We start from the raw sequence: 18513 nt of genomic DNA, 5'->3' as shown, positions 1-18513 counted from the left end.
GACGAGCCTCCCAGCACCGCTAGCTCCTGCGCCACGCAGCAGCACGCTCGGCCGCTTGCCATGGCCTTCGGCCACAAGCTGAATATGGATGCAGGACATGCCCAAAAGCTCCTGTTCCTATACGGGCCTCTGGCCGACGAAGCAGCCGTCGCCGGACTGCAGGAGGCCGCCGGGAGCAGACCACGACAGGGGTGAGACGAAGAGGTTCTCAGGGGAATCGAAGGAGCTCCTGGAGCCTGCGCATGCTACTAGACTACAGGACTAGGCAAGGAAGCACGACCTGCTTGAGTTCGTCGGCCATGGCGGTGGTCGTGCTCGGAGCTCTTGGGGGATGGCGCTACGGCGCGAAATAGAGCAGAGAAGATGGGGGGAAACTGAGAGCAGCTCACTTCGATGCGGCGGGAGAGCTCAGTGGGTACTAGGAAGGCTTGGAGGCGGCGAATTGACGGCGAGGAGCGGCCGGTGCAAGCAGCGGAGAAAAGCTCGATTCGGTCGTCTCCGGGCGTCCCTGCTCGAATCCGTCGGCGAGGGATATCAGCGCGAGGAGGCGGAGCTCATGGACATGGTCTGGCGGCGATTCGTTAGCGGTGGCTACGCAGTAGCAAGGCAGTGCTCTTCGGGGGCGTCCTACCGCACCATGCCGCTCGGCTCGGCCACGACTACCCACCTCGCCGGCTGTGGCAAGCCACCTCCAGCTCGTCCCCGCGCGCTTCCCCTCCTCCTCATGTATCCTGCTCCATGCTCCGCTCGCCGCCGGCTACGGACGGAGCCGCGCGCATGACCCGGCTGTGCCACGACCAACCACCTTGCCGGCTACGGCCATGGCTGCGCCGCCACCTCACGCCGTGTCCGACGCCATCAGTCGGCGAGGACTCCGCACCGACGCCAGCTTTGCCCGAACCCCTGGATGAGCAGCTCGAGCTCCGTGATGGAGACGACGACGGCGGCGCACAGGAGGTGTTTGTAAGAATGCTTGAAAAAAGAGGGAGGAGCAAGCACACTGATGGGTGGGCCTACGTCTAACTTAACATGGAGCGAAACTTTCTAACGGCGTGTAACGAGCACCGTCTTTACCCGGGCCACGTGGCACCTGTCATTGGGACCCACTGGTCAGATTTTCACTCAAACAACTCTAATTGCTTGTTCAGTGTTTTCTGAAAACTATCAGCACAATGGTGGTGGTTTTTTGAAAAAAAAACGAAAGATGGTGGTTTTGTGAATTAGTGTTCCCAATTGTGGTGGTTTTTTGCAATTTTGGTTCGAGATGAGAATCTGGATCTTGTTCTTTCCAACATTGGGCCCTAGTAATTTCTTCGTGCTATGTGTTTGTATTTAGTTAGTTCTTCTGCTCAATTTAGGATGATTTTAGTTTTCTCTCGCATGTAAAGTATTAACTCTTAACACATGCATCCCTGTGGCCTCGTTTGTTTGGGCTTTAGAAACCAACTTTTGGTAGGCGCACTTCACGGCGATGAAGTGCGAGGCAGAGTCGATCAATGCGCGCGTAGCGCAGGAGGAACAGGGGAGGGCGCATTGCTGGGAGGTGGATGTGGGCGCGCTTTGGGGCGTTTCTGCCTTCTCATCAACTTCCACGATTATGTTGTCAAACAACTAACATTCATTTTTGACGTAAACAACTAAGTTTCATCGCAGCCCCTTTCTTAGCATAGCAAGTTTACAACTGCTTTGGGAGAAGCCGCAGCGCAAACAAACAAGCCTATATCTCAAGAATGCCGGTTGGTTACACAATGCCACGAACCTCTTTTGGCTGGTAATCAACTCCTTTGGTGGTTATTCGCGCATCTATCAAAATTTTATCTTTGTGATTCCATCTTCTTCTCCAAAATTAGTACCAAAAGTTTTGTATTGCAAATTTTGTGCCAATTCTGTTTATTTGAAGGCCCGCACGTGTCTGTGTTGGAAACTTGTTATTTGTGCTTACCAACTTGCCACGAGGAATTTAAATGACGAGAGAGATGTTGAGCATCGTTATCCAGTAAAATGCAAGTTCGTGCCCTCTGTGCATTTAACTGGTACAATTACATGAGGAAATTGTGCTGGAGTATCAGTTTGTAGTCAACAATGGCACATTTCTCTTCTCCTTCAAATATGCTCTTAATCGAACGAAATAACATGAATCATCAATGTATACCGTATATGTTAGCAGCAAAAAGTGATCCAAAAATATGTCTCGTCGTATATCGTTGCTCATAAAAAAGTCTACATATAGTGTTTCAGAAAAGTTACAGGAGGAAACCGACAACAGGCTGCATAAGGGAGCTGCCAAGTTGGTTCACAAAATTGAACCACAGTTGTGCCCAACGTACAAGCGAATTGCCAAGAGGACTGTATATATCTTAAAAGAAAAGTTGGAGGACCAGTTCGCAAGTGAAGCTCCAACACCAACAGGACTGCGTTGTAAACAAATCAGGGGGCTACAAATAGAAGAAAGGACCTATCTGTAAGCGTTCACAAAGAAGCGAGGGTGTGGAAGTAAGATACCAGGGCCATATGTGTGAGAAGAAAAAGGACCTGCGCGCGAAACCTAAAAAAAATTTGGACCATTTCTCGATTTGTGCGTGTCATCCTTGCGCAGGGGCCATGCTAATCTTCTCTGTATCGTTCCAATTTTATCGGATGTCCCCGAAGGGACAGATTTAGCTATCGCAAGCGGGCTTATAAGCTGGGTGTAGGTCTCTTCGGTAGCCGAGGTGGTACTAAACATCGGCTGGTCTGTTGCCATCCGCCTCGCCGGTCTCCAGCACCAGCGCCTCGCGTGGGCTGCATCCTCTTCCGCGGCCCTAATTCGGTAGACTGGGGCCCAACCGGGTGGGGGTTGGGACATTTGGACTGTAATAACTGGGACCAAAAAAAAATTCTAGTCGGTGCGCTGCCGCTGCCGCCCGCCAGTCCCGCCACGGGCGATGATCCGGCGTGCGAGCCGCCGCCTCCTCCCGGCCGTCTCTCACCACACGCGCCCGCCCCGCCGCGACCTCGCGGCCAACGCGGCGCTGCAGTGGCTCGACGACGAGCTCACCTCGCTCGCCCTCCCCGAACCCGGGCGCGGGCCCGGGGTCGACGCGCACGCGTGCGCCAGGCTGCTGCAGGGCTGCGTCGCGCGCGGAGACGCCCGCGGCGGCCGCGCCGTGCACGGCCACGTCGTGCGGGGCGGCAGCCTCGACCTCTTCTGCGCCAACGTCCTGATCAACCTGTACGCCAAGCTCGGGCCCTTCGCCGGCGCGCGCAGGGTGTTCGACGGGCTGCCGGAGCGGAACATGGTGTCTTTCGTCACGCTCCTCCAGGCCCATGCGCTGCGGGGGGAGTTTGAGCCGGCGACGGCGCTGTTCCGGAGGCTGCGGCGGGAGGGGCACGAGGTGAACCAGTTCGTGCTCACCTCGGTGCTGAAGCTGGTTGTTGCCATGGACGCTCTGGGGCTCGCCTGGGGCGTGCACGCTTGCGCGTGCAAGCTGGGCCATGACCAGAACGCCTTTGTCGGGTCTGCGCTGATCGACGCCTACTCCATGTGCGGGGCTGTCGGTGATGCAAGGCGCCTGTTTGATCGGATCGTGGGTAAGGATGCCGTTGCTTGGACTGCTATGGTTTCTTGCTATTCTGAGAATAACCGCCCGGAGGACGCGCTTGAGGTTTTCCGGGAGATGAGGGTGGCGGTTTCTAAGATCAACCCCTTTGCACTCACCAGTGTGCTCAGGGCTGCCGTGTGCTTGTCGTCGGTTGTGCTAGGCAAAGGTATCCATGCCTGTTCAATAAAAACGCTTTATGATGCTGAGCCTCGCGTTTGTGGTGCGCTGCTTGATATGTATGCCAAATGTGGGGGTATTGAGGATGCCCGCTTGGCTTTTGAGATGGTTCCCCATGATGATGTGATACTTTGGAGTTTTATGATATCCCTGTACGCACAGAGCAATCAGAACGAGCAGGCCTTCGAGCTGTTCATCAAAATGATGCGGTCTTCTGTGGTGCCTAATGAATTTAGTCTATCAAGTGTTCTGCAAGCTTGTGCTAATATGCCCCTCTTGGACCTAGGCGAGCAAATTCATAGCAATGCTATAAAGATTGGTCATGAGTCTGAGTTATTTGTTGGAAATGCACTAATGGATCTCTATGCCAAGTGCAGCGACATGGAAAGCTCACTCAAGATCTTCTCATCATTGCGGGATGCCAACGAGGTGAGCTGGAACACAATTATTGTTGGTTACAGCCAGTCTGGTTTTGGAGAAGATGCTTTGACTGTATTCCGTGAAATGCGTGCTGCTACAGCACCTTCAACTCAAGTTACATACTCAAGCGTGCTCCGGGCTTGCGCAAGCACAGCATCCATCAATCATGTTGGCCAGGTTCACTGTTTGGTTGAGAAATCCACATTCAACAGTGACACCATTGTAAGCAATTCACTTATTGATTCATATGCAAAGTGTGGATGCATCAGAGATGCTCACAAGATATTTGAAACTCAGAAAGAACATGATTTAATTTCATGGAATGCCATAATCTCAGGATATGCTGTTCATGGACATGTTGCACAGGCCCGAGAACTTTTTGACAGGATGAACAAAAATGGTATTCAAGCTAACGATATCACTTTTGTTGCTCTCCTGTCTGTCTATGGTAGCACGGGTTTAGTGAGCCAAGGACTCTCTCTGTTTAATTCTATGAAGCTTGATCATGGCATCAAACCATCCATGGAGCATTACACTTGCATTGTTAGGCTTCTAGGACGTGCTGGCCGTCTGCATGATGCTCTGAACTTTATTGGAGATATCCCTTCAGCACCATCTGCTATGGTTTGGCGTGCATTGCTTAGCTCCTGTATAGTGCATAAAAATGTGGATCTGGGGAGATTTTCTGCAGAGAAGGTGCTTGAGATTGAACCACAAGACGAGACAACTTATGTCTTGCTATCAAACATGTATTCTGCAGCTGGAAATTTGGATGAAGTTGCTCTTTTGAGGAAATCAATGAGGAATATAGGTGTAAGGAAGGAGACTGGTCTTAGTTGGGTTGAGATGAAGGGTGAAGTTCATGCCTTTTCAGTAGGGTTGGAAGACCATCCAGATATGCGAGTGATACATGCTATGCTAGAATGGCTAAACCTGAAAACCCATAGGGCAGGTTATGTTCCTGATACTAACGTAGTGTTGCATGACGTAGATGAGGAACAAAAGGCTCGCATGCTGTGGGTGCATAGTGAGAGATTGGCTTTAGCATATGGGCTTGTGATGACACTGCCTGGACATCCAATTCGGATAATGAAGAATTTGCGCTCCTGCTTGGATTGCCATGCCATATTTAAGGTGATATCCAAAATAGTCAAACAAGAAATTATTGTGAGAGACATCAATCGCTTTCATCATTTTGACAAGGGAACATGCTCATGTGGTGACTATTGGTGATGTTCTATTGTCCATTCATGTATTAAGGGGAGCTGCTCATTGATTTGCATCACCTTTAGTAATACTGGATTGCTGATTGAAATGATTATGTTGATGATTTGCTGGACATAAAAGAGCACTCTTTGTTCAGGTGAATCATGTACCAGGTACACTTTGTGAACTAAATCCTGTATTGATCTCTCAATAACATTTGTATTCATCAATTCTACCTTAATGTGCTAGGTTGGCATCAATCAGCAGGATAATTTGCAAAAAGAAATGCTTGCTTGATCTGGACTGAGCAAAGGTAAACATGCAATAGAGCCAACGGTTTTTCATGAACGTATCTCATTGTGATGTATATGTACCCTCTCCAGAATGTCTTTCTTTAGAGAAAATGCAAAAGGCTTGCGTCTCGATGTATTGAAAAGGTAGAAAGGATAGTACCCCCTCCATTCCTTTATATAAGGTGTATTTGTTTTTTCAAAAGTCAAACAAGTGTGTGTTTGACCGAGTTTTTTAGAAAAATATATCAATATTCGCAATATGAAATTTATATCATTTGATCCATCATGAAAAGTAGTTTCATATTAAATCTATTAGGTATTGCAGATGTTTTTATTTTATTCTATAATCTTGGTCAAACATTCATATGGTTGACTTGCACGGAAACCAATACACCTTATATTCTGGAACGGAGGGAGTATAACCCAGGAGGGCAAGATACAACACACACTAGAAAAGGAGAGAGAGAGAAAGATTAGTGCACATCCCAATCAACTGGGATTAGAACACGCAACCGCAGAGCACTGGCACAAGCCAAATGGTGGGCCTCATCCCTGATTAAACCTGATAGCCCTCTCCAGAATGTTACATTGAAGGATACAGAAAACTTCAGGTTTTGTGCGGTTTCTGGTGAAACCCTCTGATCATGAAATTGCCTTGTCATGATCAGTGAAGATTAAAGTGAAAGGGTTGTTTTGGCTATGATAGCAAAAGAGATTAGAACATTTCATCTTTCTCCGGAGGACAGGGATTTATTTGGCAAACTGTGGATACTGCCTTCATCGATGATTTTCTTGGGTATCCTGAAATGGATCAGCGAACTGAACACCGTTGTACATCACAACAGACAGTAGAAGGGCACCTTCAATTTGTTTTCCTGGTTAGTGCTGAAGTTTTGAAAAGTTGACCAGGTGCGAATATTGAAGCTCACTAAATTTAGGATCGATGAGACATACATAACCGTTGCATATTTGATGTTTCAGAGATACTTACTTTTAGATAAAAATATTATCACCTAAGATTGGGAATGTACTGTCCTAAGTTAAAGTTCAGGAATGCAGGTGCATATGGTATAACATATGGAAACCCTAGCCGCCGGACTTCTTCCCCCTCCCGCATCCTCTCCTCCCCCGCCGCCGCCACAGGGCGCGACCAGGCGAAGTCCGGCCAGCGCAGGCGGCGGCGGGGCTTCTCGCCCCTACGCGCGTGGGGGGCGGTGCGGGCCGTCCTCGATGGGCCTGGGCGTCGCGGTCAGGTGGGTCGCGGTGGCGCGCCGGTGTCGACAGGAGGCGGCGTGGTGGCTCCGTTGGTGCGGCTGGCTACCTCGAGCGGGGCAGTTGGGCAGTGGTCGAGGCGGCATCCTGGCCCTGCATGGATCTGGCGGGCGGCTGCACCCGTGTCGCCGGCGTGGGCGGCACTGACTACCGTGGGGCGTGTTGTGGCCGGTGCAGGCTGCTGGTGGTGGGTGGTGGTGGCGTTGCGGCTGTGGGTGGTGGTGTGGGCCGAGGTTGGTGATGGCGGCCGTGGCGGCTCGTCCAGATCTGGCTTTGCGGCGCAGCGGACCGCGGGCGGCTAGGTCTGCGGGCGGCTGTCCTGACCGGTGCCCTCTCGGCTGGTCGAGGTGGCGGAGCAATGGCGGTGGTTCGACCCCCTCCTCCTGATTCATGGGGTGTTCGGCTCTGCGGTTGGCGACACGTTTGACAGGTGGAGGGGCGCTCCGAGGGATTGACATGGGTGCCTCTAGGTCTTGCTGTTGCCAGGGGTGGCGACGGTGACCTGGCCCCGGTTCAAGAAATGGCGTGGCGGCTGCGGCGTGGCCGGTAGCTGCCTGTGGCCTCCCCCTGCCCTGCTCCGGCCGACGGGGCCTCGGTCTTACCAAAAGGGCCTGCTTTTCTGGCCTTAGCGTCAGTGCTCGATGTGGATGGGGGTGGGATGGTCTTGGATGCCGGGGCGGCGGCTCTGGAGGTGGGAGCGCGGGGCTCGTGGGCGGAGCTCGTGCTCAGGTGCTGCCCGGGGGCCATGGCCGTCTGGACGGCGTGGTGGCCGGGGTGTGACGATTAGTGGCGGTGGTGCAGCGTCCGTACCTATGTCGAGGGCAATGAGTGTTGGCTGGGGTGAAAATCTGACCTGCCTTCGGGCAGGTCGGCGGCGGCGATGTTCGTTCCCTTCTTGAAGGCGCTGTCGCGGTCCTCATTGCCCGTCGTATTGCTCCAAGGGAAACCCTGATCCTCGGTTCGAGTGGTGGCGGCACTCTGGGCTCGTGCCCTTCCTGGTGTATGCAGCTTAGTCTCTTCGCGGTGGCGTGTTCACGGTTGAGGACCCCGGTAGCTCTTGTAGTGGTAGGGGTAGTGTTGCTGCGCTCAGCGCCGTTGTATCCACCTTGGGTGTGTGCGTGAGTTGGGGTGGTGTGAGTTTGTATCAAGTTGTTGATGGTTGGTGCGAAAAGGCAAGTGAAAGTCCACGGTGTTGTCAGCGTGATGTGTGTTGTGAAAGTCCGCAGTGTTGTCAGCGTGATGTGTGTTGTGGAGAGGTTGTGATCATTATTTTTCGTTAACAATTCTGCATTATCCCTTTTTTGTGGCAGATTTGGGTAAAACCAGAAGCTCGAAGACAATTGTTACCGGTGTTCCACAAACTAAGGCTTGTGAATTCGATTAACATTTCTGAAGAATGCAATCTCACCTGGACAATGTTCATACTCCAAGGCGCACCTGCCCTGAAGGAACTGGGCATCATGGTAACCTCTTTGTACCGATTCTTTAATTCTCTTTTTTGTTCCACCTCATGTTGGAATTGCAGAGCGTATTGTCTCATTTAGAAGTTCAAACTTTTTAGATGTCTCCACTTAGCGAGGAGAAGGACAAAGGACTCGAGTGGGAACCATCTGCATCTAATTTGAAACACCAGAGTCTGGCTGAGCTCAGAATCTATGGTAGGTTGAAAGCAGAAGAAAAATTTGTTAGCTATGCCAGATGTGTCATGGAAGCAGCGGTGAATCTGGAGGACATAAAACTATATAAGAATCCAGTGTGTGATAATCGGAAGCACAAGGTTCCAAAGAAGTGGACATGGAAGCAGAAGCAGGGGCGGAGCTCTGTAGGGGCAAAACAGGGCCATGGCTCGCCCAGGAATTTGACCAATTTTTTTTTACCTATGTGTCATCGTAGCCCAGCCCATTGACACTGAGCCCACGCACGCACAGGCAACATCTCGTCTCCTCGTCTCTGTCTCACGCACAGGCCTCCCCAATTCCCCATCGTCTCTGTCCTCCCCAATTCCCCATCCTCTCTGTCTCACGCTCATGTAGCCTCCGCCGACCGCCGACCGCCGGCCGCCGTGGAGCAATGGGAGCGCACCGGCCCCCTTCTCGCGGAGAAACCGCCGCGGCGACGCACGCAGGCCCCCTTCTTGCGGAGAAACCACAGCGCGACGCCCGCCGTCGCTGGGATCTCGCCTCGCGCCCTCGCCCTTGCCCTGGTCTCTACCGCAGCGGCGCCGCCCATAAATCCATAATGCACCGACCACCAGTTCGTCGTGCGTGCTGCCGGCCATCAATTCCTGCCGTTGTTCTCCTAATCTCCTCTAACTTCAAATAGGGCAGCGCATGACCTGACTCCTGAGCGAGCTCTCATGACTTAGCCCCCAGCCCCTGCACAGACGTACAGTACATGGGCAATTTAATAAGGAATAGCCTGATTCTTTTATTTGGAATTTTTTTTCAGTTTCATACATCCAGTGATCAGTCCTGCTAGTGAAGTAGTGATAAACTGATAAATACGTAATAGCCTGATGATTTGATCATATGCAAATTGCAATATAGGAAAATCAGACTGAAAGAAGCATTGATTTGGTCTTTAAAAGAAAAAGAGATGACATATCTTCTAGCTCAATCTTGTGACATGTCTTATGATTCATAATTTGGAAAAAAGAATTGCTCTCCTTTAGTCTGGCCCGCCCAATTTTTTCTTTCGAGCTCCGCCACTGAGCAGAAGTTGTCTCTTAGGAACAAAATCACTAAGGGGATGTCTCTCATCCGGATGCACTTCCCTAGTATAGGGCAAGTTTTTTCTTAGACAAAAAATGCTCTTGCGCTCCAAGCTGCAGTTGAAAGAAACTGCTGTGGGAAATTTTAAGATGGGAGAATCAAATCCTAGCCGACAATTGATCGAGGGTGAATTAGGCCATACAGAATACTAAGTATGGCAAGTTGGAAAGGAAATACTTTTTGACAGATTTAATGTTCGTCCATTACCACTTCCCATGTAGAGACTTTATGCATTATATGCATGATCGTCCAAAGCAAAATATGCCATACGTGCACCTATATCTTATTTATATGTTATACACTGTTGAAATTCGACCTTTTTCTATCTTATAACGTGGCATTAGTGTTTGTTTGTCCAATTCTATATAGTGTTTGTAATAATCAGGTTAATAACCAAATAAGGAGACAAAGAATAATACCAGTACTACTTTGTTTCATCATGTGTGTTAAAGGCCGGGTACCAAGCTGTGCTTTGCTGGGGCAGCGATGGCTGTGATTCTTCACAAGCTGCTCCAGGATGTTCCTGTGGAATGAACATCAGACAGTCTGGACTCAACACACTATAAATAATAAAGATAAGTAAAGGAAAATAATCAGGAGTCACCTATAGCAGCGGTGTGCCCAGCATGTCGTCAGCTAGGAAAGTGGCAATGGCACCGGTAGAACTCTGCCTTTTTGCATAGTTGCAACACGTTCTTTCAGATGAACTGGGCCCGGGACATTGCCTCCAGAAGCTTCCTTTTGCAAGTTTTCAGGCCGCAAGTTTGCATCGTCGTCGACAATTACCGTTTTCTTTTCCTGGAGACAGCCCATTGCAGACAAGCTTGCAGATTCAATAACTTTGCATGATGTATTTTCAAAACCTCCATAGAACCCAAAAGGAAGAATGAAGAGCAGAAGAGCATATTCTGGCAAACAGATGAGCAGAACCAGTACAACTAGACTACCAGGAGTTCAATGGTGCACTACGACACAGAAGAAAAAAAATCAGTTAAAGCAAAAGCAGCAGCGACAAAGTGAACAACAACAGAGTATAAGAGCTCTGGATCTGGCAAAGCAGACAAAAAAGCATGAGCTTAGAACTATCAGTTCTCTGAAATGCATAAACAAAAGAAAGGAGAAGTGAACTTTCAGCACAACAATCTTCAGAGCTTGTGAAACACCCATGCTGCCATGAGTGACTGACACACAGTACATGAATTAAGATACGACAGCATTTGTCCCAACTACAGCCTGAACATGAGCAACACTGGTTTATCTCTTTTACAATCTCCAGCATTTGTCCCAACTACAGCTACAAGTTACCTACCATCAGCCTACATTATTACATTACATCACTGTCAAGAACAGTGCTACGAGGCCAGCTCTATGTGCCGCCCCTGGACACCGTCACCACCAGAGGTCCGCACTCCATTGCCTGGGTCATCTTGAGGCCCTTCACCACCTCCACCATGCTTGGCCTCTTCCACGGCTCGTCCGCGGTGCAGTCCAGGGCGATGCCGAGCACACGCACCATCTGCTCCCGCCACACGCCTGAGACTGGCAGGCAAGGATCAAACAGCTCGTTCCTCGTCCCGCGAGCGATCACCCATCGTACCCAGCCGACGAGGTTCCCACCACCTTCCAAGTCTTCTTGCCCTGTAGGTGGCCGTCCTGTAAGCAGCTCCAGCATTACGACGCCGAAGCTGTACACGTCGCCTTTCGTGCTGGATTTCATTGTCTGGCCGTACTCTGGGGGGATGTATCCAAATGTACCGGCGATGTCGGTGCTGACATGAGTCTCGCACGCGCTGATTATCCTTGCGAGGCCAAAGTCAGAGACCCTCGGCTCGAAGTTCACGTCCAGCAGGATGTTGCTTGATTTCATGTCCCGGTGGATGATATGAGGCACAAATCCTTCATGAAGAAAAGCAAGTCCATGGGCAGAACCGAGGCAGATCTTGAGACGGTCTGGCCATCCAAGCGCTTCAACCGCATCTGCTCGGTTCCTCAGCCATATCTCAAGGCTCCCATTCTCCATGTACTCATAGATCAGGAACCGTTCGTCGCCACAAACACAGTAACCAAGCAGGGGAACAAGGTTTGGGTGCTTCACCTTTCCAATGGTCTCCATCTCAGCTAGGAATTCACGGTCACCCTGGAACTGATGGCCACCGTGAAGCCTCTTGATCGCGACTCTCCGACCTTCAGGGAGTGCCGCCCTATAGACAGTGCCAAAGCCACCATCGCCTATGATGTGTTCTTTACTGAAATTCTTTGTGGCTTTCAGTATATCATCAGTGGTGACCCGCAACAGTGAATGCTGAAAAGTTGCAAGATTGATACTCAGAGGTTCCCGTGACTTCCTTCCTAGGAGCTCATCACTTGAGGTTGGCTCAACAGTAGCCTTGGCCTTACCGGCGGGCACAATAACCAATGAACTGTTCCTCGATAGTTTGTGTCTCAGATAAAACACCAGAAGTACTAGCACAATGATGACAGCAAGTGAAAGGATACAAATGATCCCTAATCTTCGAACTCGATGAGATGGATGAGCCACCCTACGACCAGTGCCATTAGTGGAGCAAACACCTCCTGCTGCACAATCTGATGAGCTGAACATGTCGATGTGGTTACCAGAGAAGTTGGCAAATGTGAGGCCAAATATATTGCAAATACCACAAGGGATGACACCATAGAAATCATTGCTTGAGAGGTCAAGATAGTTCAAAAAGCTGAGATCAGAGAGTGCTGATGGTAAGCTTCCAGTGAGGCTATTGTTGTGGATATCAAGAGAAGACAGTTGTGTGAAGTTCGAGATAGACTCATCTAGGGTCCCTGAGAAATGGTTACTGCTGGAATTGAAGAACAGCAGTGAGCTTGAGGATTCTCCGTCCATGGGACAAAAGAATAAAATTTTCCCAGAGAGATTGTTGTTACTGACATCCAGGCGGTTCAGATATTTGTTGCACAGCAAAGACTGGGGTAGACTTCCGGTAAGTACATTACCGGACAAGTCTAGCATTGAAATTTTGGGAAGAACTTGGCCTATCTCAACAGGAATGGTTCCATTTAGGTGGTTGTTTGATAGAATAAGGCCTTGAAGTTGTACCAATGGTGCAGACCAAGGAAGCATCGGTCCAACTAATCCATTAGAAGACAGATTAATGCTTGTAAGATTTGTCAGCTCACCAAGCTCTGAGGGAATGGTGCCATTTAGCAAGTTGCCTTGCAGGTTTAGCACCATCAGCATAGAACACTTCTTTATTGCTGCCGGAATCTGACCAGTCAACCGGTTGTATGACAGATCAAGAAGGCCGTTATGCTGCACAAACTCCGAGTCAGGGTGAACCTCATTTTCAAACCCCACACAGATCTCAGCAGGAATAGCACCAGAGAGCTGGTTATAAGACAAAATCAAGCTATTGAGCAATGTCAAGTTAGATATGGCCCTCGGGATGTGCCCAGTCAGATTATTAGAGCTCAGGTCGAGTGTAGCAAGGTTTCGGCAGTTGAAGAGTTCTATTGGAATGTTCCCAGATAACCGATTGCCATGCAGAGACAGAATAGTCAGATTTCGTAGATAGCCAACAGACTGTGGTATGGGTCCTTCCAAATAGTTATTGTCAATCTGCAACCTCTGCAAGCTGGACAGCCTACCAATGCTATCTGGGATCTGGCCGGTAATCTGATTATTGCTGAGAGAGATCTGCAAAAGAGTTGATGACTCCCACAACCTGTCAGGCAGCATTCCTGTGAAATTGTTTAGGGACAATTCCAGACTAACTAAAGGCAGCTCAGCTAGGTACCCTGGTATCTCTCCATGAAGATGGTTACCTAGCAAGTTCAGCTCGGTGAGGTTTGTGCATCCTTTAAAAGTTTCCTCGATACTTCCAGTCAGATTGTTATCATGCAGTATGAGTGTTTGCAGGGAGTTGTCTTGACACATCTCAGCAGGGACAGAACCTGAGAGACGGTTGGTTTCTGCAGAGAAACTGAGCAGATGCTGCAATGGCAGCAATGGCAAAGGTCCACTGAACAAGTTTTGACCCAGCGATATAGATCTTGCATTTGCCCAGTTTCTTATCCAATCTGGAATATTGCCTGATAGTTTGTTCCCTTCCACAGAAAAAGAGATAACAGTTTCCAGTTCTGCAAGTTCTTCAGGGATGGAGCCAGTGAAGGCATTAAATGACAGATTTATGAGAGTAATCTTCTTGCAGTTACTTAGTTCTTTCGGTATGCTCCCCCTGAGCCCTGCATTCTTCGCAATCAGCTGTGTCAGATTGCCAAGCAGACCGATGGATGTTGGGAGTTCAGCATCGAAGCGGTTCTCTGATATGTCAAATTCCTCCAGGCTTACAAGACCGCTGATTGACCAAGGGATGGTGCCTGTGAGTTTGCATTCAGGGAGCAGAAGTACTTGAAGCCGCTTCAGATTACCAATTTCTTCTGGAATGCTCGCGGTGAACGCATTTTGGCCCAAAATCAGCAGTCGAAGGTTTTCCAATTGACCAATCTCCCTAGGTATTGGCCCCATAAAATTGTTTGAGGACAGATCAAGTGACATAAGGTTCACCAATGAGCTTATTCCAGAAAATATTAATCCACTGAGGTTATTCTGGCTTAGATCAAGATGCAACAGCTGAGACAGATTACGAAAAGCTGCTGGTATTGATCCATTTAGGCTGTTCATGTGAAGGTCCAGGAACTCTAGGTTCTGCAGACTGCCCAACTCTGTAGGAATGCCACCAGAGATGGAATTCCCGGATATGGACAGCTTGGTGAGATGCTGCAACTGAGCAATTGCAGGGCTCAGTTGTCCATGTAATAAGTTGTTGTCAAGCACCATTTCTTTCAGCATCTTCAAGGTATATAATGAAGGAGGCAGGGGCCCAGTAAGCTGGTTATCGTTCAGTTCTAGGTACTGAAGACGCTGCAAATTCCCCAGGGTGTCTGGAAGCTCACCGGTAAACCCACACCCACTTAAGTTCAGCAGAACAAGCGACTCGAATGCCCCGATGCATGAAGGAAACCGGACGTAGAGTGGCATGGAGGACAAGTCTATGGCCACAACGCTACGCCCCGAACAGGTTATACCTAACCAGCTGCATGGGGGAGTTTCTGAATCAAACCAGCTGCGAAGGAAACCTTTTTCTTCAGCAATTGAGTGCCTCAGAGTGAATAAGCTTTTTATATCACTTGATTCAGACATGACAGGGCTGGGGATGAAGATCACAAGAAGAATGAGAAGGCAGATGCTCTGAGATCCCATTGCTATTATGTTCTTTGGACTTGTGTAGCGTTCAATCTGCATAAGAGATAAACATGTCAGCAGCTTTCAAAAGAACCACATAGGACATATGTCAAAAGTTCGTCATCTTCGCTATGTCAGTGCGGAAAAAATGAGATGTTCTATGTGATGTGGCACAAAAGGAAATTCAACTTTTCCTTTAGCTTATGAGGAAGCAACAATTGAAGTAATGGTCAGGTTTTTATTTATCTGAACCAGAATGGATGTTCAAGGCTTCAAAACAAATGGCTTGTACATTATAGAACTTGGTAGATTTTAATCACACTTTGATGTAAACGAGCAATCAAAAGTTGTACAAGCATAGAGCTCAAGCAGGGATTTACAGTGACTACCTTCTCAATCATATGACGCTCTTTCTTTGCTGCTATTAGTTACAATAGAGAAACAGCAGATGAAAAGCTCAACTCAATCAAATGTAATACGCTCCCCTCAGAAATACACCCTGAACTCCTGAAGAAAAAGAAGAAACAGCAGTCAGCTTCATGCATGTAATGCTCAGCTCAAGACACAAGAATAAGTAAACAAGCAAGCCCATTACAGTTCAGTAACATCACACAACACAACGGAAGACCCACAAGTTATAAATACTCTCAGTTAGCATTTCCTCAGACCCGGGGAAACCCCGGTGGTGATTAGTTACCCTAGTCTCCAAAAGGAGCAACACACTACCATAACAAACCCAGGAAACTCAAAGGAGAAAACAGCAGCACAAGTTAAACCCCTCCCTAATGCGTCGGGGTAGGACACAAGGATGCCCACGAAACATCCATCCAACAAATTCACAAGCCACTCCACTGTTTTCCTATAACGAGAAAGGGTGGTATAGTAATGCTGCATGGTAGGGGTGCAGCTTTACATCAGATCAGATGGCACAAAACCAAGCATGCAGCATCATAAATGCAGGCAGGCAGGGATGCCACCTCCTGCACAGGGAGGAAAGGAAAAGCGACGGACCGCAGGGCACAAGAAAGACTACTCCCACACACATCCCCTTCCCCACGAGATTCAGCAGGTGGCGACACATACGCAAGCTGAGCACAGAACAGTCGTGCTCCATACACCTCCACCGCTGCGGATTAAATGACAAGAACCACGTCAAATCGTGCCCCCTCCCCATCACACGAATCTCTGAAGCCTCTGACCGGGCTCTCTGATCCTGGTTCTTTAAACCTGGGAGCCAGAACAGCGATTGGACTGGACCGATTCAGAGAGGCAATGGGTGACAATAATACAAATTTGCGGGGGGTAATTGCAAAGGGGGTTACTGCCACTACCAGCATTTCTGCCTAAAGATATCAGATCTTTTTCTTGTTTGCAGGATAAAGATGGAGAGCCAGATCCTTACCTTACAACTAATCTAAGCAAAACATGAAGAACCAGACTAGTACTACCACTTGTAGAATGTTTTCTCCAGTGATTTGGGCCATCATTTGGGAGCGATTTGTTTATATGCGACCGATTATAGTATATTAAATGTAGTTCTACTGCATTCAAGTGTGCGCACAAAACAAAAGTGCGGCCAGCCGTGGGAGTCTACGGCCGCTGCAAAAGAGTAAGTACGTGCGTAGCCCGAGACAGCACGAAGGGGTTGGGTTTAACTGAACTGACGCCACGACGGCGAAACCGGGGACGGAATTTGCAGGAACAGAAATTACCAAACATTTTTTTCGTCAAGGGGAAAAAAGGCGAGCAGAACGAAAGGAATTGGAACCCAGAAACACTGAAGGAGAATTTTGAGGGGGAAAATACAAACAGTAGTAAGATTCTGGGAGACGAACAGGACAGGAACAGTGAAAAGCTCCATCAAAAAACACCCAAAAAGGAAGGAAAATACTCTGCAGTGAGTACAGCGTTGCATATGGAATAATTGTTCAAGAACAAAGCTATAATTAGGAAGACCCGTCACGGAGAAGCCGCAGTGATCCTCCTCCACCCCCGTGAAGTTGCAAACCCCAGATTAGAGAACCCCGCCGCAGCAAACCACTTATTCGAGGCCCAACGGGGATTTTGAGGAGGGCAAGGAGGAATCCCACTCTCTGCCGTAGAAAGATCTCCCCGGACGGTCAATTCGCATTTTCGCGACAAGGGAGGAAAATCGAAGAAACAGCAGATGGTTCCACACAAAGTTGCACACAATTCGCAAACGGAGTACTAGTGAGCAACAGAAGAAAAAAATCCCGAATAAATCGGCAAACAAATTGGGCCTTCTACCACAACAACATTTGACAGCAATCAGTCTACTGAAAAAAGTGCCGCTGTTGCGATTAATCCGAGATGACGAGAACGAAACAAAGACACGCGCGTGCAGCGGTGTGGTTGGTGCATACCGCGACGGTGACAGATGCGGAGGCGCGGGAGCAGGGGCGCGCCAGGGCCGCGCGAGCGCTGGCCGCCACCGCCGTGGAGCCGACGAGCCGCTTCAGCCGCCGCTTCTCCGTGCGCTGGAGGCGGAGCCAAGGAGGCGGGCGGGCGGAGGGAGACGGGGCCGCGCCCGCGGTTCGCGCACCTGCAGGGACGAGGGAGGGGCGTGAGCAGCGGGCGAGAGAGAGGGAGAGCGCGGCGGGCGGGACCGGCCGGGGAGAGGAGGAGAGGGGAGGACGATCGGCTCGCGCGCGCACCTCGCAATGCCGGGGCGGTGGCGGACGGCGGCGTGCTCCCGCGGGGGTCGTCGGGTTAGGTGGGGCGCGCACGAGATGGGCGTGCGCGCGCGGCGGGCGAGCGAGCGAGCGGCGGCAGGCAGCGGGTGGGAGGGAGGAGAGCCGAGAGCGTACGTACTCGCGCACTGACTGGGGTTTGGGGTTTGTGGGGCGGGCGGAGGAGAGGACGAGAGGACGAGGCGGTTTGGGGTGGCAAAAAAGGTGGCCTGCGTGCTCTGTTCTCTTGCCTCTCCTGTGCTTGCTGCCTTCGCCGTTAACGATATGATGAGCAGCGGTCACGTTTCCTTCCCATGGCCACCAAGTCGCCTACCCTTCTCGCAAGAAACGTCACCACTGCGTCTATGTTTGCGCAGGAAAATGGGTAAATGACCTGTGCCATATGCACAGCCCATGTATTTTTGCTTCCACGGTGATAATAACTGGTAAGAGCAACGCTAGCTAGCAGACCCTGCAAAACGCCCTGGCCCACAAAATAACGGCCAAATTCAGGTCGGAGCCAGAAAATATGCACGAGCAGACCCCGCATCCCGTCCCGACCTGTAAATTTCTTTGCGGGGCGCGGCAAATCTTCTCCCCCAACCTCTATCTTCACGGGCTGGGAGGCCGACCCGAGCTCAACCCCTATCCTGTGCGAGATTTGGCGGGAGGGACATTTCCGCGCGGCCCTTCCCGCTCCCCGCACCCTCCGTCACCATTGCCCCCACTCCGCAAAGCTCCGGCTGCTCTTCCCCGGCCGTCCGTCGCCGCCATGGACGACCCCCTGCTGTCCCCCGTCACCGTCGAGGTCGACCACGCCCCTTCCGCTCGGGCGGATCTCATCGCCGGTCAAGTTGGCCCAGCCGC

General features: G+C 50.2%; 2 protein-coding genes and 1 non-coding gene across 4 annotated transcripts; 1 reads left to right on the top strand and 2 right to left on the bottom strand.

Annotated features, from left to right (window-relative positions):
* Nucleotides 1-2550: 2550 nt before the first annotated feature.
* Nucleotides 2551-2653, bottom strand: LOC125549809 (U6 spliceosomal RNA). Its single transcript, XR_007301521.1, has one exon. It is a non-coding gene; the product is annotated as a U6 spliceosomal RNA (small nuclear RNA).
* Nucleotides 2654-2820: 167 nt separating this feature from the next.
* LOC125545730 (putative pentatricopeptide repeat-containing protein At5g13230, mitochondrial) lies at nt 2821-10729 on the top strand. Of its 2 annotated transcripts, none has more exons than XM_087513777.1 (4): nt 2821-5541; nt 5634-5697; nt 8260-8412; nt 8511-10729. In XM_087513777.1, the coding sequence occupies exon 1, from the start codon at nt 2925-2927 to the stop codon at nt 5409-5411; it is 2487 nt and encodes an 828-aa protein (XP_087369903.1). In that variant the 5' UTR covers nt 2821-2924; the 3' UTR covers nt 5412-5541; nt 5634-5697; nt 8260-8412; nt 8511-10729. The 2 variants fall into 2 exon arrangements, with proteins under 2 accessions (XP_087369903.1, XP_087369902.1); XM_087513776.1 differs by having other exon boundaries at nt 2821-5557.
* A 119-nt stretch (nt 10730-10848) lies between these two features.
* LOC125545729 (leucine-rich repeat receptor protein kinase MSP1) lies at nt 10849-18257 on the bottom strand. Its single transcript, XM_048709757.2, has 4 exons — nt 17632-18257; nt 17341-17519; nt 15346-15463; nt 10849-15010 (listed from the first exon to the last, which is right to left on the bottom strand). The coding sequence occupies exons 3-4, from the start codon at nt 15355-15357 to the stop codon at nt 11087-11089; spliced, it is 3936 nt and encodes a 1311-aa protein (XP_048565714.1). The 5' UTR covers nt 15358-15463; nt 17341-17519; nt 17632-18257; the 3' UTR covers nt 10849-11086.
* Nucleotides 18258-18513: the final 256 nt, after the last annotated feature.

This window comes from Triticum urartu, chromosome 3A (genome assembly GCF_056163025.1).
Source record: "Triticum urartu cultivar PI428250 chromosome 3A, HENAU_Tu73, whole genome shotgun sequence".
In the NCBI taxonomy this organism is placed as follows: domain Eukaryota; kingdom Viridiplantae; phylum Streptophyta; class Magnoliopsida; order Poales; family Poaceae; genus Triticum; species Triticum urartu.
Note: the sequence above shows the minus strand (reverse complement) of the source record. Positions and strands in the feature narration are given on the sequence as shown.